Source organism: Moschus berezovskii, chromosome 2 (genome assembly GCF_049115385.1).
Source record: "Moschus berezovskii isolate FMDL1 chromosome 2, NW_MosBer_1.0, whole genome shotgun sequence".
NCBI classification, from domain to species: Eukaryota; Metazoa; Chordata; class Mammalia; order Artiodactyla; family Moschidae; genus Moschus; species Moschus berezovskii.
In genome coordinates, this window is record NC_142461.1 from 46,547,117 (window position 1) to 46,571,921 (window position 24,805).

At 39.3% G+C, this 24,805-nt stretch overlaps 1 protein-coding gene across 1 annotated transcript in view; it reads left to right on the top strand.

The window, feature by feature from the left end:
* Positions 1-24,805, top strand: part of CATSPERT (catsper channel auxiliary subunit tau) — a 144,664-nt gene that overhangs the window by 72,361 nt on the left and 47,498 nt on the right. The window contains exons 12-13 of the mRNA XM_088828336.1: positions 519-562; positions 1,693-1,986. Of these exons, the coding sequence (XP_088684462.1) occupies positions 519-562; positions 1,693-1,986 (338 nt within the window). The remainder of the gene's footprint in view (positions 1-518; positions 563-1,692; positions 1,987-24,805) is intronic.

Sequence of the window (24,805 nt, forward strand, 5' to 3'; positions counted from 1 at the left end):
AAGATGAAGCCCCAATACTTTGGCCACCTGATACAAAGAGCTGACTCATTAGAAAAGACCTTGATGCTGGGAAAGATTGAAGGCAGGAGGAGAAGGGAATGACTAAGGATGAGATGGTTGGGTGGCATCATCAACTCAATGGACATGAGTTTGAGCAAGTTCTGAGAGATGGTAAAGGACTGGGAAGCCTGGCAGGCTGCAGTCCATGGGTTTGCAAATAGTTGGACATGACTGAGTGAATGAACAACCAATATTATATGCCCATTTCAGTGTCTTATATTGATGTATCTGAAGTGTTATCATATTATACTTTTTCACTTTATACTTGTTCATTTACTCCTCCATCTTCCTAGAGATTCATCAGCCTGCTTTTATAACTATGTAGTGTCTATGTTTGAATAGCTGCTTTGATTTAAATTGCTCTTATTCTTGGTGAGAAAAATTGTAATGATATTTTATTAATGCATAATGTTTATTATTTTATATATAATAAAATATTTCTATAAATTTCTTAACAGGTATCTATCTTATAAAGGAGGAAGCTGAGACTATTCCAAGTGAGGTAAGGTAACTTGAAAGAGAACCTCTAATAGTTACTGTTTTATAAAGGGGTGAAATATTTGTAAGCAGAAAATATTTATAGATGGAAGGAAAAAAGCACTCAAGTTCTTCATGGTTATTTCTGATAAGCAATATTTGTACAGTTATGTGATTCATTTAAGTTAAATTATACTGTTAAAGGGGAAGTTTCAGCATTAAAGTATAACATTTTAAAGTATATGTGACTATAGAGGACAAAAGGTGTTTACAAACCAAAGGAGGGAAACAAGTTAAAAAAAAATCGTGAAGTTCTACATCTCAGATATGGATGCCACAGACCTAACTACATTCTGTACTTTTTCTCTGTAACTATATACTCTCTGTAATATGCAATCTCCATAATATGTTTCACATAATATTATTTACATTTTAGCTAATTTTACAGAAGGTATCAATTCCAAAAGCCAGTGGACCCCTATGGAAACCAATACAATATAATATATAATACAATATAAAAGTTCTTTTGTACTACTTGACAAATAGGATTTAATGATTTATAGTCTTGGGCCGCTGGCTCCCCAAATACCAGTTGAAGAGTCAATATACACTGTTTTCCATAGTCCAAGAAGAGACAAAAAAGGCAATATAAGGAACTTCTCATACAGCTAAATTTACTTGTCTTAACAGACTTTTATCCTTTCTTTTATGATACTATTACTTGTAATATTTTACTATTAAAATTTCTTTTCTTTTATTATATAATTGTGATTTTTATGATATTTTTCTTTGTATTATTTTGCTATTAAAGTTTCTTTTGTTATGATATATTGGTGATGTATAGTAACAGTAAAATATCAGACACCTTGATTTTCCTTCTTTGAGATGTTGCTGATTTATAAAATATGAATATATGAGGACTACTGCTTTATAATGCAGTATGATCATTTTTATGGATAATCTCTGTATTCCATGGCTGCAGGCAAGTAGAGAATTTCTCAACTCTTAAGGAATGTAATAATTTACAAATATTGATGGTAACTTGTATAATAAAGGATAAAAGTACAAATGATTTTAAGTCCAGTTTTGTTAGTTATAAATATTTTTAATTGGTAATGATTAATTGGTAGCTTGTCTTATTGATATATTTTCTAGTTACTGGATAATGATGATAAGAAAGGCCTGACTCTACCAACTTTGAATCAGTCAAGTAAAGATGATTCAAGTGTTGTTGCTCCTAAAACTGACATGCCATCAAAGGAAACAGATACTCCATTGTCCACTATTCCTAGGCTGTCAATGACAGAAGAGAACCAAATACCATCTTTAGAGGAACACCGACAAGAAGCCATGCCAGTGAAAAAAATGAAAAATCTCTTCTTTCTACCAGAAGAAAAATTAAAAGATAGATACCCAAGCCTTTTGAAAACTGACTCATATCCATCAGAGGTAAAGTTGAAAAATATCCATATGAATCCAAGTAGAATAAAAAGGAGGAACATGAATTTATCTCCAACAGAAATTCAGTGGCAAAGCAAAAGTCTAAGCTTAGCTTGAAAGAACACAAGCTTAGTTCCCCAGATTCAAAATTAAAAAGTAGCTTTCAAGACAGGGATGCAAAGAAAGACTTTGAATAAAGGTATCTGCCATCATATTAGAAGTATAAGACTAGGAAAAACAAAATTTCATTAATAAAAACTAAATACAAATAAATTGGAAATGCATTCAGATGTCTCCAAGTAGAAGTGTGTCTAAGTATATTAAATATTCCTACCATACTTATAATCATCAAGTAAAGGAGAAAAAGCCCCTGAAGGAAAACTGATGTGAGAAACCAGTAATGCAAACTGGTCTCATCAATTCAGTTCAGTTCCATCGCTCAGTTGTGTCTGACTCTGCGACCCTATGGACTGCATCATACCAGGCTTCCCAGTCTGTTGCCAACTCCCGGAGCTTGCTCAGACGCATGTCCATCAAGTCAGTGATGCCATCCAACCATCTCATCCTCTGTCGTCCCCTTCTTCCTTCAGTCGTTTTTAGAATCAGGGTCTTTTCCAGTAAGTCAGTTCTTTGCATCAGATGGCCAAAGTACTGGAGCTTCAGCTTCAGCATCAGTCCTTCCAATGAATATTCAGGACTGATTTCCTTTAGGATGGACTGGTTGGATCTCCTTGTAGTCCAAGAGACTCTCAAGAATCTTTTCCAGTTTAAAAGCATCAGTTCTTTAGTGCTCAGCTTTCTTTATAGTCCAACTCTCACATCTGTACATGACTACTGGAAAAACCTTAGCCTTGACTAGATGGACCTTTGTTGGCAAAGTAATGTCTCTGCTTTTTGATACACTGTCTAGGTTGGTCATAACTTTCCTTTCAAGGAGTAAGGTTCTTTTAATTTCATGGCTTCAGTCACCATCTGCAGTGATTTTGGAGCCTCCCAAAATAAGGTCTTTCACTGTTTCCATTGTTTCCGCATCTATTTGCCATGAAGTAATGGCACCGGATGCCATGGTCTTAGTTTGCTAGCTATGCTCAGTAAATCTTTAATCCAATTTTCTATTGATGGGTGGGTGTTTGGCCTGAGGCCAAACTTTGCAGGAGTAATGCCAGTAATGGTGACCTTCTTCTAAAGGACTTATGGCTACAGGATTGTATTCAGTGCCCCTGACCCTGCAGCAGGCCACTATTGACCCACACCTTCGCTGGAGACTCCTGGACACTTTTAGGCAAGTCTGGCTTAGTCTCTTATGGGAGCATTGCTCCTTTCTTCTGGGCCCTGGTGCACATAAGATTTTGTTTATGCCCCACCAAGAGTCTGTTTCCCTAGTCCTGTGCAAGTTCTGTAATGAAATCCCACTGGCCTCCAAAGTCAAATTCCTGGGGGTTCTCCGTCCCTTTGCCAGAGCCCCAGGTTGGAAAATCTGTTGTGGGTTCTAGAACTTTCTTAACAGTGCGAGAATTTCTTTGGTATAATTTTTCTGCAGTTTGTGAGTCGTCTGCTTGGTGGCTCTTATGGTGGGGCCATATGGTGGGGCCCAACTAATCTCATGGGTTGGTATAAAATTCAGCTGAAAGTATAACAGCAATAGCAAAATCTAAATTAAAAGGAAAACCTGAGAGGTTATCTCAGTGGAAAAAAAATTTTTTTAAGTTGTATGTTATTTCTTTCTTTCAAAAAAAAATTTGTTGGCGTATAGTTTCTTTACAATGTTGTGTTACTTTCAGGTGTACAGAAAAGTGAATCAGCTGAGTGTATACATATATCCACTCTTTTTTGGATTTCTTTCCCATTTAGATCACCACAGAGCACTGAGTAGAATTCTCTGTGCTATACAGTAGGTTCTCATTATAGTGTCAATACCAATCTCCCAATTCATCCCACCTTCCCCCTCTCTCCATTGGAGTCCATACATTTGTTCTCTATGTCTGTGTCTCTATTTCTGCTTTGCAAGTAGGTTCATCTGTTCCATTTTTCTAGATTCCACATATATGCATTAATATGCAATATTTTTCTTTTTCTGACTGACTTCACTCTGTTTGACAGTCTTTAGGTCCATTCACATCTTTAAACATGGCACAGTTTCATTCCTTTTAATGGCTGAGTGATATTCCATTGTATATATGTGCCACATCTTCTGTATCCATTCCTCTGTTGACGGACATTTAGGTTGCTTCTATGTCCTGGCTATTGTAAATAGTGCTGTAGTGAGCATGGGGGTGCATGTATCTTTTGGAATTATTGTTTCCTCTGAGTGTATGCCCAGGAGTGGGATTCCTGTGTCAAATGTAAGTTCTATTTTTAGTTTTTTAAGGAACCCCCATACTGTTCTCCATAGTGGCTGCACCAATTTACATTCCCACCAACAGTGTAGGAAGGTTTCCTTTTTACCACATCCTCTCCAGCATTTGTTCTTTGTAGGCTTTTTAACGATGGCCATTCTGACTAGTGTGAGGTGGTACCTCGTCATAGTTTATATATTTTTTATTAGATATTAGTGCAAAGGCTTATTCTCCCATTTTACCTGGAAGTTTCTGTAGTTCAAATGCAGCTTCAATAATGATTTCTGTGTTTTAATGATATATTAGAAAAATTCTTTTCAGCGACTGCTAAACATTTCCCCCAGTTCAGTTCAGTTCAGTGGCTCAGTCGTGTCCGACTCTTTGTGACCCCATGAATCACAGCATGCCAGGCCTCCCTGTCCATCACCAACTCCCGGAGTTCACTCAAACTCATGTCCATCGAGTCGGTGATGCCATCCTGCCATCTCATTCAACATTTCCCTAAGTTCAACTAAATCACTTTCCTTCCTGAATAGGAAAAACAACACTTCCTAAACTTGCTGCTGCTTCTAAAATTAGTACTGTCAGCGTCCTAATACTTGTTATTAATCTTTTCTAAGAACCCATTACACTTTTTCATCACTCCCTTTACAATATATTTGTCTTATACTGAAATACACACACAGAAAACTACATAAAATGTGAGCATTTTAATGAGTAATTATAAAGCAACATTACCATTGTAATCTTTACCTAGGTCAAGAAATAAAACAGTGCAGTGACATGAAAGGTACTCCCTCAACCACATGCTCTTTCCTGATGACAGTCCCATTACATCCTCTCCAGAGATAAGCACTGTCTTGACTGTTGTGATAGCATTTCCCTTCTTTGTAGTTTTACTGATTATTTTTACATTCCCAAATGACAAAGTTAAACGCAAAAATTTATTACATTATTGCTTATTATTTTTAACATTAAATTTGTGAGATTCAATCATATTTTTGTATGGATGTAGCTAAGTAATTTTCCTTGTTATAAAATAGTCAATTGACTGGAATACAATTTAAATGTTGTGTGAATGTAATTTATGGTGTATGTGTGCTTGCTCAGTCAGTCATCTGTTATAAACATGCTGTTATTAATATAAACATTATTGTGGCATGCAACTCTCTGGGGTGTATACATAGAGTTGAAATTGCTGATTCCTAAATAGATAATATACCCAGTTAGCCAAGATGGTTGTTCTGTTGTTCAGACGCTAAGTCATGTCCGACTCTTTGCAACTGCATTGACTGCAGCATGCCAGGCTTCCCTGTCCTTTACTATCTCCTGGAGTTTGCTCAGACTCATGTCCACTGAGTGGGTGATGCCATCCAACCATCTCATCTTCTGTTGCCCCCTTCTCCTTTTGCTTTCAGTCTTTCCTACCATCAGGGTCTTATCCAGTGAGTCAGCTCTTTGCATCAGGTGGGCAAAGTATTGGAGCTTCAGCTTCAGCTTCAGCATCAGTCCTTCCAATGAATATTCAGGGTTGATTTCCTTTAGGATTGGCTATTTTGATCTCCTTGCTGTCCAAGAGGTTCTCAAGAGTCTTCTCCAGCACCCCAATTCAAAAGCATCAATTCTTCGGTGCTCAGCCTTCTTTACGGTTCAACTCTCATATCTGTACATGACTACTGCAAAAACCATAGCTTTGACTAGACTGACCTTTGTTGACAAAGTAATGATTTTGCTTTTTTTATGCTGACTATGTGTGTCATAGCTTTTCTTCCGAGGAGCAAGTGTCTTTTAATTACATGGCTGTAGTCACCATCTACAGTGATTTTGGAGCCCAAGAAAATAAAATCTGTCACTGTTTCTACTTTTTCCCCTTCTATTTGCCAGGAAATGATGAGACTGGATGTTATGATTTTCATTTTTTGAATGTTGAGTTTTAAGACAGCTTTTTCACTCCCCTCTTTCACCCTCATCAAGAGGCTCTTTAGTTCCTCTTCACTTTCTGCCATTACAGTGGTATCATCTATATATCTGAGGTTGTTGATATTTCTCCTGGAAATCTTGATTCCAGCTTGTGAACCAACCAGCCCAGTATTTCGTGTTATGTACTCAACATTCAGAAAACTAAGATCATGGCATCTGGTCCCATCACTTCATGGGAAATAGATGGGGAAACAGTGGAAACAGTGTCAGAATTTATTTTGGGGGGCTCCAAATTCACGGCAGATGGTGATTGCAGCCATGAAATTAAAAGACGCTTACTCCTTGGAAGGAAAGTTGTGATCAACCTAGACAGCATATTAAAAAGCAGAGACATTACTTTGCCAACAAAGGTCCGTCTAGTCAAGGCTATGGTTTTTCCAGTGGTCATGTATGGATGTGAGAATTGGACTGTGAAGAAAGCTGATCGCCGAAGAATTGATGCTTTTGAACTGTCGTGTTGGAGAAGACACTTGAGAGTCCCTTGGACTGCAAGGAGGTCCAACCAGTCCATCCTAAAGGAGATCAACCCTGGGTGTTCATTGGAAGGACTTATGCTAAAGCTGAAACTCCAATACTTTGGCCACCTCATGCGAAGAGTTGACTCATTGGAAAAGTCTCAGATGCTGGGAGGGATTGAAGGCAGGAGGAGAAGGGGATGACAGAGAATGAGATGGCTGGATGGCATCACCAACTTGATGCATGAGTTTGGGTAACTCCAGGAGTTGGTGATGGACAGGGAGGCCTGGGGTGCTGCGATTAATGGGGTTGCAAAGAGATGGACACGACTGAGTGACTGAACTGAACTGATCTCTGCATATAAGTTGGATAAGCAGAGTGACAGTATACAGCCATGACGTACTCCTTTCCAAATACTGAACTACATTGTTGCTCCATGTCCCATTCTGTTGCTTCTTGGCCTGCATACAGGGTTCTCAGGCGACAGGTAAGGAGTTCTAGTATTCCCATCTCTTGAAGAATTTTCCAGTTTGTTGTGATCCACACAGTCAAAGGCTTTAGTGTAGCTAGTGAAGCAGAAATAGATTTTTTAAAAAATTCCCTTGCTTTTTCGATGATCCAGCAGATGTTGACAATTTGATCTCTGGTTCCTCTGCCTTTTCTAAATCCAGCTTGTACATCTGGAATTTCTCAGTTCACATACTGTTGAAACCTAGCTTGAAGGACTTTGAGCATTACCTTGCTCACATGTGAAATGAGCACAGTTGTATAATAGTTTGAATGTTCTTTGGCATTGCCATTCTTTGGGATTGGAATGAAAACAGACTTTTTCAGTCCTGGCCACTGCTGAGTTTTTCAAATTTGCTGGCATACTGAGTGCAGCAATTTAACAGCATCACCTTTTAGGGTTTGAAATAGCTCAGCTGAAATTCCATCACCTTCACTAGCTTTGTTCATAGTAATGCTTTCTAAAAGGCCCACTTGACTTCACACTTGAGGATGTCTGGCTCTAAGTGAGTGACCACACCATCGTGGTTATCTGGGTGATTAAGAGCTTTTTTGTATCATTCTTCTGTGTATTCTTGCCACCTCTTCTTTACCTCTTCTATTTCTGTTATATCCTTGCCATTTCTGTCCTTTATCGTGGTCATCTTTTCATGAAATATTCCCTTGGTATCTCCAGTTTTCTTGAAGAGATCTCTAGTCTTTCCCATTCTATTGTTTCCCTCTATTTCTTTGCATTGTTCACTTAAGAAAGCTTTCTTATCTCTCTTTGCTGTTCTCTGGTATGCTGCATTCAGTTGGGTATATCTTTCCCCTTCTCCTTTGCCTTTTGCTTCTCTTTTCTCAGCTATTTGTAAGGCCTCCTCAGACAACCACTTTGCCTATTTGCATTTCTTTCCTTGGGGATGGTTTTGGTCACCACTTCCTATACAATGTTAAGATGGTGGTACCAGTTTGCCTCTTACCTATAGTGTGTAAGTTTTCCTATAGATATTTCCTAAATAACCTGTTGATACTCTTGGACCATTAATTTTAATCAGTGTTAAATCTTATGGTTCTTTTCTCTCTTTTTCTTTTGTTTTCTATAAACTTTATTGAGGTATTACTATAATAATTTCCTAATTATGATTTTACTGATTATAACTTATTAATTTCCCTTATTTTCCTAGGGATGCCATTGTTGTTGTTCAGTTGCGCAGTCATGTCCGACTCTTTGCAACCCCATGGACTGCAGCATGCCAAGCCTTCCTGTCCCTCACCATCTCCTGGAGTTTGCTCAAGTCACATTCATTGCATCAGTGATGCTGTCCCAGCCATCTCATCCCTTGATGCCCTCTTCTCTTCTGTCCTCAATCTTTCCCAGCATCCGGGACTTTTCCAATGAGTCTGTTTGCCTCAGATGACCAAAATACTGGAGCTTCAGCATCCTTCCAGTGAATATTCAGGGTTGATCTCCCTTAAGATTGACTGGTTTGATCTCCTTGCTGTCCAGGGGACTTTCAGGAGTCTTCTCCAGCACCACAGTCCAAAGGCATCAATTCTTTGGCACTCTGCCTTCTTTACAGTCCAGCTCTCACAACCGTATGTGACCACTGTGAAGGCCATAGCCTTTACTATACAGAACTTTGTCAGCAGGGTAATGTCTCTGCTTTTCAGTACACTGTCTAGGTTTGTCATATCTTTCCTGCCAAGAAGCAGCTGTCTTCTGATTTCATGACTGCAATCACTGTCCACAGTGATTTTGGAGCCCAAGAAGAGGAAATCTGTCACTACATCCACCTTCCCTCCCTCTATTTGCCATGAAGTAATGGGGCCAGATTCCATGATCTTAGTTTTTTTTTTAATATTTAGTCTTAAGCTGGCTCTTTCACTCTCCTTCTTCACCCTCATTAAGAGGTTCTTTATTTCCTCTTCCTCCTCTTTTTCTGCCAGAGTAGTGTTAGTGATGGGTTTCCCTGGTGGCTCAGAGGTTAAAGCGTCTGCCTCCAACACGGGAGACCAGGGTTCGATCCCTGGGTCGAGAAGATCCCCTGGAGAAGGAAACGGTAACCCACTCCAGTATTCTTGCCTGGAGAATCCCATGGACGGAGAAGCCTGGTAGGCTACAGTCCACCGGGTCGCAAAGAGTCGGACACGACTGAGCGACGGAACGGAACGGAGTGTTAGTGATTAGAGTGGTATCATCCGCATATCTGAGGTTGTTGTTGTTTCTCCCACCTGTCTTGATTCCAGCTTGTGACTCATCCAGTCTGGCATTTCTCATGATGCACTCAGCATATGGGTTAAACAAATAGGGTGACAGCAAACAGCCCTCTCATACTCCTTTCTTGATCTTTAGCCAGTCAGTTGTTCATACAGTGTTCTAACTTGTTTTCTGACCAATATACATGTTTCTCAGGAGACAGGTAAGATGGTCTGGTATTCCCATCTCTCTAAGAGCTGTGCACAGTTTGTCATAATCCACAAACTAATAAGTACCTTAAACAACAGAAATGTATTGTCCTATAGTTATGAAGACTACAAGTTTGAAACGAAGGTGTCAGCAAGGTCTGGCTCTCTCTGAAACCTATAGGGGAGAATGCTTCCTTGCTGCTTCTAGCTTCTGGTATTAGCCAGTCATCTTTGGTATTCCTTGGCTTATAACCATTTCATGCCACTCTCTGCCTCTGTCATCACATGGTCATCTTCTCCTTGTGTGTTTCTCCTTTTATGAAGATATCAGAAATGTTCAATTAAGGTTCCATCCTATTTCGATAGGACCTCATCTTAATTTATTATACTTGCAATAACTCTATTTTCAAGTAAGAGTACATTCTGAGCTACTGGGGCTTTGAACTTTTTTGAGGGACTTTGTGTCTCAAATCTTTTTTAGAGACAAAGTCAACCCATAACATTTACATACCATGAAATATACCCAGTTTTATATGGACAGTTCAATGAGTTTTGATAATGTGTATTTCACTATATGAAGATCTAAAATATTTTCATCACTACACCATTAAGTATGATAATGGTTTCCTCCAGGTTTACTGAGATTTCATTAACAAACAAAATTGTATATATTTAACATGTATACAGGCTTCCCGGGTGGCTCAGATGGTAAAGAATCTGCCTGCAATGAGGGAGACCTGCATTTGATCCCTGTGTTGGGAAGATCCCCTGGAAGAGGGCATGGCAACCCACTCCATTATTCTTGCCTGGAGAATCCCCATGGACAGAGGAGGCTGGTGGTCTACCGTCCAAGGGGTCCAAAAAATCGGACATGACTAAGTGTCATGATTTTATATAAGGATACCTTGTGAAATAATTATCATTATCAGGTTAATTAACATATCCATCACCTTCCAGAGTTACCTGCGTGTGTGGGTAGTGAGAAAACTTAAGATTTACTCTTTTAGCAAATGTCAAGTATAAAATGTAATATTACTGTTAATAACTATAGTAACTATGCTGTATGCAGAACTTATGTGCTATACTCTAGAACATTTTCCATCTTATAACTACAGTCTGGAACCCTTTGACCAGCATTTCCCTATCCCTTAAACCCTAGCTACTGGTAACTACCATTCTACTTTCTGTTTCTACAAGTTTGGCCTTTTTTTTTTTTTAAGATTTCACTACAAATGAGAAATACAGTATTTTTCTCTATCTGACTTATTTCACTTAACATAATGCCTTCATATTTCATCCATGTTGTCATAAGTGGCATTATATCCTTATTTTTCATGGCTGAATAATATTCTTTTGAATATTATTGAATAGATACCACATCTTCACCCATTCATTTTTCTATAGACATATAGGTAGTTTCCATACCTTGGCTATTGTGAATAATGCTGCAATGAACATTAAAGTGCAGATATTTCTTTGATATATTATTATAAACTCTGGTATATGCCCAGCAGTGGGAATGCTGGATCGTATAACTCTACTTTTAATTTCTTGAGGAACATCCATACTGTTTTTCATAGTAGTTGTTATCAATTTACATGCTCACCAACATTGCATAAGGAATCCCTTTTCTTTACCTCCTTGAAAAAATGTGAACTCTTGTCTTTTTAATAAGAGACAGTCTAACAGTTATGATTGTGGTTTTCAGTCTGTCTGCCCTCTGATGAAAAAGGATAAGAGACTTATGGAAGATTCCTGATGGGAGAGACTGACTGAGGGGGAAACTGGGTCTTGTTCTGATAGGCGGGGACATGCTCAGTAAATCTCTAATTTTCTGTTGATGGATGGAGCTGTGTTCCCTCCCTGCTATTTACCTGGGGCAAACTATGGTGGAGGTAATGAAGATAATGGCAACCTCCTTCAAAAGGTCCCATGCATGTACTGCTATACTCAGTGCCCCCAACCCTGCAGCAGGCCACTGCCAACCCACGCCTCCACTGGAGATTCCTAGACCTTCACAGGCGAGTCTGGGTCAGTCTCTAGTGAGGTCACTGCTCCTTTCTCCAGGGTCCTGGTGCACACAAGGTTCTGTTTGTGCCCTTCAAGAGTCTATTTCCCAGTCCTGTGTAAGTTCTGGTAGCTCTATGGTAGGGTTAATGGTGACCTCCTCCAAAAGGACTTATGCTATACCCAAGTCTGCTGCACCCAGAGCCCCTGTCCCTGTGGCAGTCCACTGCTGACCCACACCTCCATAGGAGATGCTCAAACACAGTTCTGCCTCAGTCTCTCTGGGTCCCTGGGTCATGATGTGCACAAATCTGTATGCAGGTCAGGAAGCAACAGTTAGAACTGGACATGGAACAACAGACTGGTTCCAAATAGGAAAAGGAGTACGTCAAGGCTGTATATTGCCACCCTGCTTATTTGACTTATATGCAGAATAAATCATGAGAAATGCTGGGCTGGATGAAGCACAAACTGGAATCAAGATTGCCAGGAGAAATGTCAATAACCTCAGATATGCAGATGACACCACCCTTATGGCAGAAAGCGAAGAACTAAAGAGCCTCTTGATGAAAGTGAACGAGGAGAGTGAAAAAGTTGGCTTAAAGCTCAACTTTCAGAAAACTAAGATCATGGCATCTGGTCTCATCACTTCATGGCAAATAGATGGGGAAACGGTGGAAACAGTGGCTGACTTTATTTTGGGGAGCTCCAAAAGCACTGCAGATGGTGACTGCAGCTATGAAATTAAAAGACGCTTCCTCCTTGGAAGGAAAGTTATGACCAACTTAGCATATTAAAAAGCAGAGACATTACTTTGCCAAGAAAGGTCCGTCTAGTCAAGGCTATGGTTTTTCCAGTGGTCATGTATGGATGTGAGAGTTGGACTATAAAGAAAGCTGAACACCAGAGAATTGATGCTTTTGAACTGTGGTGTTGGAGAAATTCTTGAGAGTCCCTTGGACAAGGAGATCCGACCAGTCCATTCTAAAGATCAGTCCTGGGTGTTCATTGGAAGGACTGATGTTGAAGCTGTAACTGCAGTACTTTGGCCACCTGATGTGAATAATTGACTCCTTGGAAAAGACCCTGATGCTAGGAAAGATTGAAGGTGTGAGGAGAAGGGGACGACAGAGGATGAGATGGTTGGATGGCATCACCAACTCAATGGACACGAGTTTGAGTAAACTCTGGGAGTTGGTGATGGACAGAAAGGCCTAGCATGCTGCAGTCCATGGGGTCACAGAGAGTTGGACACAACTGAGTGACTGAACTAAACTGAACAGTTAAGAGGTGATCTTGTGGTTTTGATTTGCATTTCCTTGATGATTAGTAATTGGAGCACTTTTTCATGTTGGAGCATGATATTAGTAATTGGAGCACTTCCCCTGTTGACCATGGATGTCTTCTTTGAAAGAATGTCTATTCAGGTCCTTTGCCCCCTTTTATTTTTTTTTCTTAATATATATTTTATTGAAGTATAGTTGACTAACAATGTTTCAGGTATACAGCAAGGTGATTCAGTTTTATATACATATATATTATATATATGTATATATATTATACATATGTATATATATTACACACACACATATTATTTTTCGATTATTTTCAATTATAGGTTATTACAAGATACTGACTATAGTTCCCTGTGATATACAGTAAACCTCTGTTGCTTGTATATCTAATTTTTAAAATTAGAAATCTAGTATTCTATTCATACTAGTCAAACAAGTGGAATCAAAATGTCATAAATTTTTAGTTAGGCAAAATTGATAAGTTTTCTAAAACATATACATTATACATACTATTCATAAATATGTATGCAAAAGCTTTTCTAATACACTTGATAAAGAATATCCAAAAGAAAAAAGAAGAGATGAGTTGGAAAACAAACTAAATGAAACGGGAGCAGTTCAGTCGCTCAGTCGTGTCCGACTCTCCGCGACCCCATGAATCACAGCATGCCAGGCCTCCCTGTCCATCACCAACTCCCGGAGTTCACTCAAACTCATGTCCACAGAGTCGGTGATGCCATCCAGCCATCTCATTCTCTGTCGTCCCCATCTCCTCCCACCCCCAACCTTTCCCAGCATCAGAGTCTTTTCCAGTGAGTCAACTCGTCGCATGAGGTGGCCAAAGTATTGGAGTTTCAGCTTTAGCATCAGTCCTTCCAATGAACACCCAGGATTGATCTCCTTTAGAATGGACTGGTTGGATCTCCTTGCAGTCCAAGGGACTCTCAAGAGTCTTCTCCAACACCACAGTTCAAAAGCATCAATTCTTCGGCGATCAGCTTTCCTCACAGTCCAACTCTCACATCCATACATGACCAAGGGAAAAACCATAGCCTTGACTAGACGGACCTTTGTTGGCAAAGTGATGTCTCTGCTTTTTAATATACTATCAAGGTTGGTCATAACTTTCCTTCCAAGGAGTAAGCGTCTTTTAATTTCATGGCTGCAATCAGCATCCACAGTGATTTTGGAGCCCAAAAAAAATAAAGTTTGACACTGTTTCCACTGTTTTTCCATCTATTTCCCATGAAGTGATGGGACCAGATGCCATGATCTTAGTTTTCTGAATGTTGAGCTTCAAGCCTACCTTTTCACTCTCCTCTTTCACTTTCATCAAGAGGCTTTTGAGTTCCTCTTCACTTTCTGCCATAAGGGTAGTGTCATCTGCATATCTGAGGTTACTGATATTTCTCCCGGCAATCTTGATTCCATCTTGTGCTTCTTCCAACCCAGCGTTCCTCATGATGTACTCTGCATACAAGTTAAATAAGCAAGGTGACAATATACAGCCTTGATGTACTCCTTTTCCTATTTGGAACCAGTCTGTTGTTCCATGTCCAGTTCTGACTGTTGCTTCCTGACCTGCATACAGGTTTCTCAAGAGGCAGGTCAGGTGGTCTGGTATTCCCTTCTCTTTCAGAATTTTCCACAGTTTATTGTGATCCACACAGTCAAAGGCTTTAGCATAGTCAATGAAGCAGAAATAGATGTTTTTCTGGAACTCTCTTGCTTTCTCCATGATCCAGCGGATGTTGGCAATTTGATCTCTGGTGCCTCTGCCTTTTCTAAAACCTGCTTGAACATCTGAGAGTTCACGGTTCACATATTGCTGATGATGCTGTGAAAGTGCTGCACTCAATATGCCAGCAAATTTGGAAAACTCAGCAGTGGCCACAGGACTGGAAAAGGTCAGTCTTCATTCCAATCCCAAAGAAAGGGAATGCCAAAGAATGCTCAAACTACCGCACAATTGCACTCATCTCACATGCTAGTAAAGTCATGCTCAAAATTCTCCAAGCCAGGCTTCAGCAATATGTGAACTGTGAAATGGGAGCACTGAATATAAAATATAAAAAGTGAAACAAACTGGATAAAAGTAAGAGATCATCATATAGTCCAGTGGTTTTTAAACATGGCTGCTCATTAGAAACATATCTGGAGCTTTGGAGAGAAAAAGCAATACCTACTAAATTCTCTTAACTTTTGCTTGTCTGGAAAATTTTTTATTTCTCCCTCAAATCTGAATGAGAGTCCTGCTGGGTTGAGTATTCTTGGTTGTAAGTTTCTTCATTTTCATCACTTTAAATATATCATGTCAATAATAGCAAATGAAGCAACTGATAAAGGATTAATCTCCAAATTATACAAGCAGCTCCTGCAGCTCAATTCCAGAAAAATAAATGACCCAATCAAAAAATGGGCCAAAGAACTAAACAGACATTTCTCCAAAGAAGACATAAACATGGCTAACAAACACATGAAAAAATGCTCAACATCCCTCATAATCAGAGAGATGCAAATCAAAACCACAATGAGATACCATTTCACACCAGTCAGAATGGCTGCTATCCAAAAGTCTACATGCAATAAATGCTGGAGAGGATGTGGAGAGAAAGGAACCCTCTTACACTGTTGGTGGGAATGCAAACTAGTACAGCCACTATGGAGAACAGTATGGAGATTCCTCAAAAAATTGGAAATAGAACTGCCATATGATCCAGCAATCGCACTCCTGGGCATACACACCGAGGAAACCAGAACTGAAAGAGACACGTGTACTCCAATGTTCATTGCAGCACTGTTTATAATAGCCAGGACATGGAAGCAACCTAGATGTCCATCTGCAGACGAATGGATAAGAAAGCTTTGGTACATATACACAATGGAGTATTATTCAGCCATTAAAAAGAATACATTTGAATCAGTTCTAATGAGGTGGATGAAACTGGAGCCTATTATACAGAGTGAAGTAAGCCAGAAAGAAAAACACCAATACAGTATACTAACACATATATATGGAATTTAGAAAGATGCAAATGATAACCCTGTATACGAGACAGCAAAAGAAACACAGATGTATAGAACAGTCTTTGGGACTCTATGGGAGAGGGTGAGGGTGGGATGATTTGGGAGAATGGCATTGAAACACGTATGTTGTCATATGTGAAACGAATCACTAGTTCAGGGTCAATGCATGTTATAGGATGCTCGGGGCTGGCATGCGGGGATGACCCAGAGGGAGGATAAAGGGAGGAGGGAGGTGGGAGGGGGGTTCAGGAGGGGGAACTTATGTAAACCCGGGGCAAATTCATATCAGTGTATGGCAAAACCAACCAATATAATATTGTAAAATAATTTGCCTCCAATAAAAAATAAATTAATTACCTAAAAAAAAAATAAAAAAAGAAAAGTATGTACTCTTCTAAAAATAAATAAATAAATAAATATATCATGTCATTTCCTTTTGGCTTGAGTTTCTGTTGAGAAATCAGTTGATAACCTGATGAGAGTTTCCTTGTATGTTGTTTTTCCCTTGTTGCTTTTAATACTTTTATTTGTGTCTTTAATTTTTGTCAGTTTGATTACCGTGTGTCTCCGTATGTTCCTCCTTGAATTTTTCCTGCCTGGAACTCTCTGTGCTTTCTGAGCTTGGTTGAATATGTCCTTCCCCATGTTAGGGAAGTTTTCAGCTATTATCTCTTCAAATATTTTCTCAGGTCCTTTCTCTCTTCTCCTTCTGGGACCCCTATAATACAAATGTTGGTGCATTTAATGTTGTCCCAGAGGTCTCTTGGGCTATCTTCATTTCTTTTTTCTATTTTCTGTTCTGCAGAAGTGATTTCCACCTTTCTGTCCTCCAGATCATTTATCCATTCTTCTGCCTCAGTTATTCTGCTATTGATTCCTTCTAGTGTATTATTCATCTATGTTTGTTTGTTCTTTAGTTCTTCTAGTTCAGTTCAGTCCAGTTCACTCACTCAGTCATGTCCGACTCTTTGCGACCCCGTGAAATGATGACCTCCCTGTCCATCACCAACTCCTGGAGTCCACCCAAACCCATGTCCATTGAGTCAGTGATGCCATCCAATGATCTCATCCTCTGTTGTCCCCTTCTCCTCCTGCCCTCAATCTTTCCCAGCATCAGGGTCTTTTCCAATGAGTCAACTCTTCGCATGAGGTGGCCAAAGTATTGGCATTTCAGCTTCCACATCAGTCCTTCCAATGAATGCCCAGGACTCATCTCCTTTAGGTTGGACTGGTTGGATCTCCTTGCAGTCCAAGGGACTCTCAAGAGTCTTCTCCAAACACCACAGTTCAAAATCTGGTCTGTAGTAAACATTTTTTGCATCTTCTCCATTGTTTTCCTGACATCCTGGATCATCTTCACTATCATTGTTCTCAGTTCTTTTTCTGGAAGGTTTCTTATCTCTACTTCATTTAGTTGTTTTTCTAGGGTTTTATCTTTTCCCTTCATCTGATACATAACTATCTACTTTTTCATCCTGAAAAGACCCTCATGCTGGAAAAAGATTAAAGGCAGGAGAAAGGAATGACAGAGGATGAGATGGTTGGATGGCATCACTGACTCAATGGACATGAGTTTGAGCAAGCTCCAGGAGATGGTGAAGGACAGGGAAGCCTCGTGTGCTGCAGTCCATGGGATCACAAAGAGTAGGACATGACTGAGCGACTGAACAACAGCAGCAATATCCTGATTAACTTTCCGTCATGTGGTTTTTGTTCTAGACACTGTGGGATTGTGGTTTTTGGCTAAGAGGCTCTTGTAAGCTTCCCAGTGGGAGGGACTGGTGGTGGAGAAAATTGGGTCTTGCTCTGGTTGGCAGGGCCAATCTTGTTAGTTGTTTGGCCTGGGGCAACCCAGCCATGGAGTCTACTGGCTCTCTGGTAGGGTTAATGGTGACCTCCAAGAAGGCTTACACCAAAGGGGACATTCCAGGACTGCTGCTGCCAGTGCCACTGTCCCTGGCGCGAGCCACTGCCAATCCACACCTGCACAGGAGACCCTCCAACACTAGCAGGTTTTGGTTCACTTTTGGTTTAGTCTCCTGTGGGGTCACTGCTTCTTTCCTCTGGGTCTCGGTGCACACAACATTTTGTTTGTGCCCTCCAAGGTTGGAGTCTCAGTTTCTCCCCAGTCCTGTGGAAGTCCTGTAATCAAATCCTGCTGGCCTTTAAGTTCAGATTCTCTGGGGATTCCCAGTTCTTTTTGTTGGATCCCCAGACTGAGAAGCCTGACATGGGGTTCAGAACTTTTACAATAGTGGGAGAACTTCTTTGCTATTACTGTTCTCTGGTTTGTGGGCCACCCACCTGGTGGGTATGGGATTTTATTTTATCATCATTGCGCCCCTACCGTCTCACTGTGGCTTCTTCTTTGTCTTTGGATGTGAACTATTTTATTTTTGATACCACAGATTGGTGGTTGCCAGAGGTGCATTTTGGGAGGTGCGTCAAATGGGTGAAGGTGGTCAGAAAGTACAAAATTCCCAGTTATAAGATAAGTAAGTCCTTCTTTGTGATGTTTACTATGGTTAACAATACAATGAGTATATTTCAAAGTTGCAGAGAATAAATCTTAAAAGTTCTCATCACAGAAAAAAAATTATAAAGGTGTGGTGATGGATGTAAACTAAAATATAAAAGCATTATATATACTTAAAACTAATACAGTGTTGTATACCAGCATGTAGGAAATATTAGAAGTTACAAGCCAAAGTATGATAATGATGGCTTTTATATTTACCTACATAGATACCTTTTCCAGAGTTCTTTGTTAATATAGGCTTGAGTTACTGTCTAGTGTCTTTTCTTTTTACCCTGAGAGACTCCGTTATGATTTCCTGTAACAAAGAAATAATAGTGACAAACTCCTCTTAACTTTTGTTGATCCAGGAATGTCTTGATTTTTCATTTTTGAAGGTTGGTTGATGGTCTTTTTCTCTCCACTCTCTACTAATGTAGTTTGTTGACAAGAAATTGGCTATTAATTTTACAGCCAAAAACTGAAGAGTTTTTATACATGATGAGTCACTTTTTTTCTTGCTTCTTTCAAGTTCCTTCTTTGTCTTTTCAGAAGTTTCATTGTGTCTTGGTATATATATGTCTTTGAGTTTATCCTTGAAATGTGTTGAGCTTTTTGGATGTGTAGATTCATGACTTATACTAAATTTGGGAAATATTTGGCCATTATTTCTTCAAATATTCTCCCTGACTCTTTCTCTCTCTTCTTCTTTGACTCCCATGTGTTTGTTGGTACACTTGACTCTTGTCCCCAGGGTCCTTTAGGTTCTGTTCATTTTTTTCATTCTTTTTTTCTTGCTGCTCTTCAGGCTCAACAGTTTTATTGTCCTGTCTTCAATTCAGTGATTCCTTCTTCTGTCTGCTCAATATGCTGTTGAAATTCTCAAGAGTTTTTCATTTCAGTTATTGTACTTTCTGATCCAGAATTTTTATTTGGTTCGTTTTTATAATTTCTATCTCTTTATTTACATTTTGTTCTTATTTTTTATTGATTTCCTTTAGTTGTTTGCCCATGGTTTCTTTTTGCTCTTTGAGCATATTTAAGAGAGTTTGTTTTAAAATCTTTGTTAAGTCCAATATCTGGGCTTCTTCACAGGACATTTCTATTAAAATTTTTCCTATGAATGGGCCATAATTTCCTATACTTTAGTATGTTATTTTTTGTTGTTGTTGAAAATTGAGTGTTTTAAATATTATAGTGTAACTGGAAATTCTTCTCTGTCTCTAGGGTATTGATGATTGATTGATTTTTGGCTGCTCTGTGTCTTCTTGCTGTGTGGGGGCTTTCTCTAGTTGCAGCGAACAGAGGCTACTCTCTAGTTGCAATGTGCAGGCTTCTTATTGCTGTGGCTTCTCCTGTCACAGAGCACATGCTCTATGGTACATGGGTTTCAGTAATTGCAGCACTCAGGCTCAGTAGTTGTGACACACGAGCTTACTTGCTCCACAGCATGTGGAATCTTCCCAGAGCAGGGATAGAACCCATGTCCCTGCATTGCCAAGCAGACTTTCTCTGCCTGTAACACTGTACCACCAGATAAGTCCTGTTTTTTTTTAATTTTTGATGGGCTGTGGTCACGTTTCTTTAATGACCATCCAAATGATTTTTTTTGCAAAGACTGTATTCCTTGTCATTTGTGGTCAGTCATCAAAGTCTTTCTTCCATTGTCTCAGCATCCAGTTAATGACATGACTGATTTCTTAAAACACAAAAATTTAACTGCCTTTTTTTTTCATTTACTAGTCCTTGGTTGCTTAAAATTTTGTATTAAATTATGAAGTTTGAATTAGTTGATCTTTCAACCTTTTGACAGTTTATTATATTTGTTTCAGTGAAAAGACTAATTCTTTGAGCAATCTACCATTTTCTACAATATCACTTTTGCATTCTCTTCTAATATATGCTTTATTTCATGCTAATACTATGAGTTGACTCATTGGAAAAGACCCTGATGCTGGGAGGGATTGGGGGCAGGAGGAGAAGGGGACGACAGAGGATGAGATGGCTGGATGGCGTCACTGACTCGATGCACAGGAGTTTGTGTGAACTCCAGGAGTTGGTGATGGACAGGGAGGCCGGGCGTGCTGCAATTCTTGAGGTCGCAGAGTCGGACATGACTGAGAGACTGAACTGAACTGATTTTTATTTTAAGTTACTGTTTTTGTTTCCTGGGGCTTAGGGGAATAAAAAGAGGTCAATAATATACAAAGTAGTATCATGTACTTTTTGTGATGTTTGCCATTTCCTACCTCAATAAACTATTTTTACCATGTTTCAAGTTCTCTCACTACCTCCATTGTACTGGTTAAATTATCAATGGATTATTTTGCTTATTTAAGATAAAGCCAAATGGTAACACTAGATTTCATTTTATTATTATTTATAGCTATCAATAATGCTAAGTTTAAAAATTATATTGATACTTATTTTTTCTATTCACCATCTCTGGTCTGTTTTTACTTCAGAGTTCACCTTACTGTTGCACAAAGAAAAATTTAAATAGACCTGGTAGTTTAGGTAAGTTATTATTTGTATATATACTTGTAATTTTCAAATATTTAGTGAAATTGAGAACATAAACTCATGTAAAACCATTATTATTTTCTTCAAAATATTAATTACATTATGATATTTGTGATTACTGACATCGCAAATCTATGGATTTACAGTATTAGTCGGAAATCAAGCAAAGCAAAATACAAATGGCCGAAAGATGCTAGATAATATCTATTTTACATGCATTATAATATTGCTAAGCCATTTATTACATTTATCTGTGTTTACAAACATTCTGGCTATGTGTAGATATACCTAATGAGGAAGTTTTTCTAATTCAACGAATTGTTCTGTTATATCATTATGAAGACATACTTAACATATCAGTAAGCGCAAAGGTAATAATCAAAATTGCACTTATCTCACACGCTAATAAAGTAATGCTTAAAATTCTTCAAGCCAGGCTTCAGCAATACATGAACCGTGAACTTCCAGATGTTCAAGCAGGTTTTAGAAAAGGCAGAGGAACCAGAGATCAAATTGCCAACATCCAATGGATCATGGGAAAAGCAAGAGAGTTCCAGAAAAACATCTATTTCTGCTTCATTGACTATGCCAAAGCCTTTGACTGTGTGGATCACAATACTGTGGAAAATTCTGAAAGAGATGGGCGCAAACCAGACCCCTGACCTGCCTCTTGAGAAACCTGTATGCAGGTCAGGAAGCAACAGTTAGAACTGGACATGGAACAACAGACTGGTTCCAAATAGGAAAAGGAGTACGTTAAGGCTGTATATTGTCACCCTGCTTATTTAACTTATATGCAGAGTACCTCATGAGAAATGCTGGGCGGGAGGAAGCACAAGCTGGAATCAAGATTGCCGGGAGAAATATCAATAATCTCAGATATATAGATGAAACCACCCTTATGGAAGAAAGTGAAGAAGAATGAAAGAGCCTCTTGATGAAAGGGAAAGAGGAGAGTGAAAAAGTTGTCTTAAAGCTCAACATTCAGAAAACTAAGATTATGGCATCTGGTCCCATCACTTCATGGCAAATAGATGGGGAAACAGTGGAAACAGTGGCTGACTTTATTTTTCTGGGCTCCAAAATCAGTGCAGATGGTGACTACAGCCATGAAATTAAAAGACACTTACTCCTTGGAAGGAAAGTTATGACCAAACTGTTGCTGCTGCTGCTGCTAAGTCGCGTCACTCGTGTCCGACTCTGTGCGACCCCATAGACTGCAGCCCACCAGGCTCCCCCGTCCCTGGGATTCTCCAGGCAAGAACACTGGGGTGGGTTGCCATTTCCTTCTCCAGTGCATGAAAGTGAAATGTGAAAGTGAAGTCGCTCAGTCGTGTCCCACTCCTCGTGACCCCATGGACTGCTGCCCACCAGGCTCCTCCATCCATGGGATTCTCCAGGCAAGAGCCCTGGAGTGGGCTGCCAGTGCCTTCTCCTATGACCAACCTAGACAGCATATTAAAAAGCAGAGACATTATTTGTACACAAAAGTCCGTCCAGTCAAGGCTATGGTTTTTCCAGTGGTCATGTATGGATGTGAGAGTTGGACTATAAAGAAAGCTGAGTGCAGAAGAATTGATGCTTTTGAACTATGGTGTTGGAGAAGACTCTTGAGAGTCCCTTCGACTGCAAGGAGATCCAACCAGTCCATCCTAAAGGAGATCAGTCCTGGGTGTTCATTGCAAGGACTGATGTTGAAGCTGAAACTCCAGTACTTTGGCCACCTGATGCGAAGAGCTGACTCATTTGAAAAGACCCTGATGCTGGGAAAGATTGAGGGCAGGAGGAGAAAGGGACAACAGAGCATGAGATGGTTGGATGGCATCATCGACTCGAAGGACATGGGTTTGGGTGGACTCCAGGAGTTGGTAATGGACAGGGAGGCCTGGTGTGCTGCAGTTCATGGGGTCACAAAGAGTCGGACATGACTGAGCGACTGAACTGAACTGAACTGAATAATCAAATATTTAAAAACCAGTACAGCATAAGCATGGAACAACTAGATTAGACAATGCTGTTGGATCAAAGTTCTGGAAGTCCCCTGCTGTACCATATTGGAGTTGAAGGAAATGGGAAATTCCTATACTTTGGCCACCTGATGTGAAGAACTGACTCATTGAAAAATACCCTGATACTGGGAGAGATTGAAGGCAAAAGGAGAGAGGGTGGCAGAGAATAAAATGGTTAGATAACATCATTGACTCAATGGACATGAATTTGAGCAAACTCCAGGAGATAGTGGAAAACAGAGGAGCCTGGTATGCTGCAGTTCATGAGGTCACAAAGAGTCACACACAACTTGGCAACTGAGCAACAATAACAACAGAAATGTTTTAATATTTAAGAATTGGGACAGTTATATGACTGTGTAATAACTAAATATCCATCCAGAGGAGACTGCAGAAATCTAATTAAAATGAAGAGAGAATAAGAATATAACTCAAACACTTAACAGAAGATGAGCAAGCAAGAACATTTTTTTGTAACATGAAAGCATCCTTGAGGTGTAGAATGTTCTCCAATTAGGAACTTATGGAGAAATAGATGATGAAAAAATGTATTTAAAAAAAGGGGAAATACAAGTGAAATTGTGATTAAGAAGGATAATTTTAGAAGAAAGTTTCCAAAGTAGAAATTTGACTTACCTGAGTAGTTGATGTGGTGAAATGAAAATTATTACAAATTAATGCTTTAGCCATATATGTTTTTGTATTTATCCATATGAATACATATGCATGTGTATATATGTTCTACACAATAATAACAATTCTAAGACCATATATTGTGGTACAGGAAACTATTTTAGAACATAGTATGTCAGTGTCTGGAATACTTTAAATGTCAGGAAAATTTTAAAGTACACCTAAATTATTATTTATCCTAGAAGAAAAAGTGACCATTTGGAATAACATTCAGGAGTAATAAAACATCCTGGAAGATTAGGATATTTGGAAACCCAAAATGCGATTCCTCCAGAACTTTCATTCTAATATCCTTTGGAATATTCTAATCATAAAATAACTTTTGGAGTAAATCTGATAGAACAGCAAAGCAAGCTCCTTATTTTATTATTAATACTCCCAACTATTTCTTCAAAGGGAGAAATAGTGTATCAAGTAACAGAAAATATTGATGAGGGGGTAAACTGATTAGCTATGGAACTTCAGTTCAGTTCAGTTGCTCAGTTGTGTCTGACTCTTTGCGACCCCATGGACTGCAGCATGCCAGCCTTCCCTGTCCATCATCAACTCCCAGAGCTTGCTCAAGCTCATGTCCATCGAGTCAATGATGCCATCCTACCATCTCATCCTCTGTCGTCTGCTTCTCCTCCTGCCTTCAATCTTTCCCAGCATCAGGGCCTTTTCCAATGAGTCAGTTCTTCATATCAGGTGGCCAAAGAATTGGAGCTTCAGCTTCAGCATCAGTCCTTCCAATGAATATTCAGGACTGATTTCATTTAGGATTGACTGGTTTGATCTCCTTGCTGTCCAAGGGACTCTCAAGAGTCTTCTCCAACACCACAGTTCAAAGGCATCGATTCTTTGGCACTCAGCTTTCTTTATAGTCCAATTTTCACATCCATATATGACTACTGGAAAAAAACCATAGCTTTGACTAGACGGACCTTTGTTGGCAAAGTAATGTCTCTGCTTTTTAATATGCTGTCTAGCTTGGTCATAGCTTTTCTTCCAAGGAGCAAGCATCTTTTAATTTCATGGCTGCAGTCACCATCTGCTCTGAAACTTAGGCAATTGTTTATCTTATAAAAGCCTTGATTTTTCCATTTTAAAAGT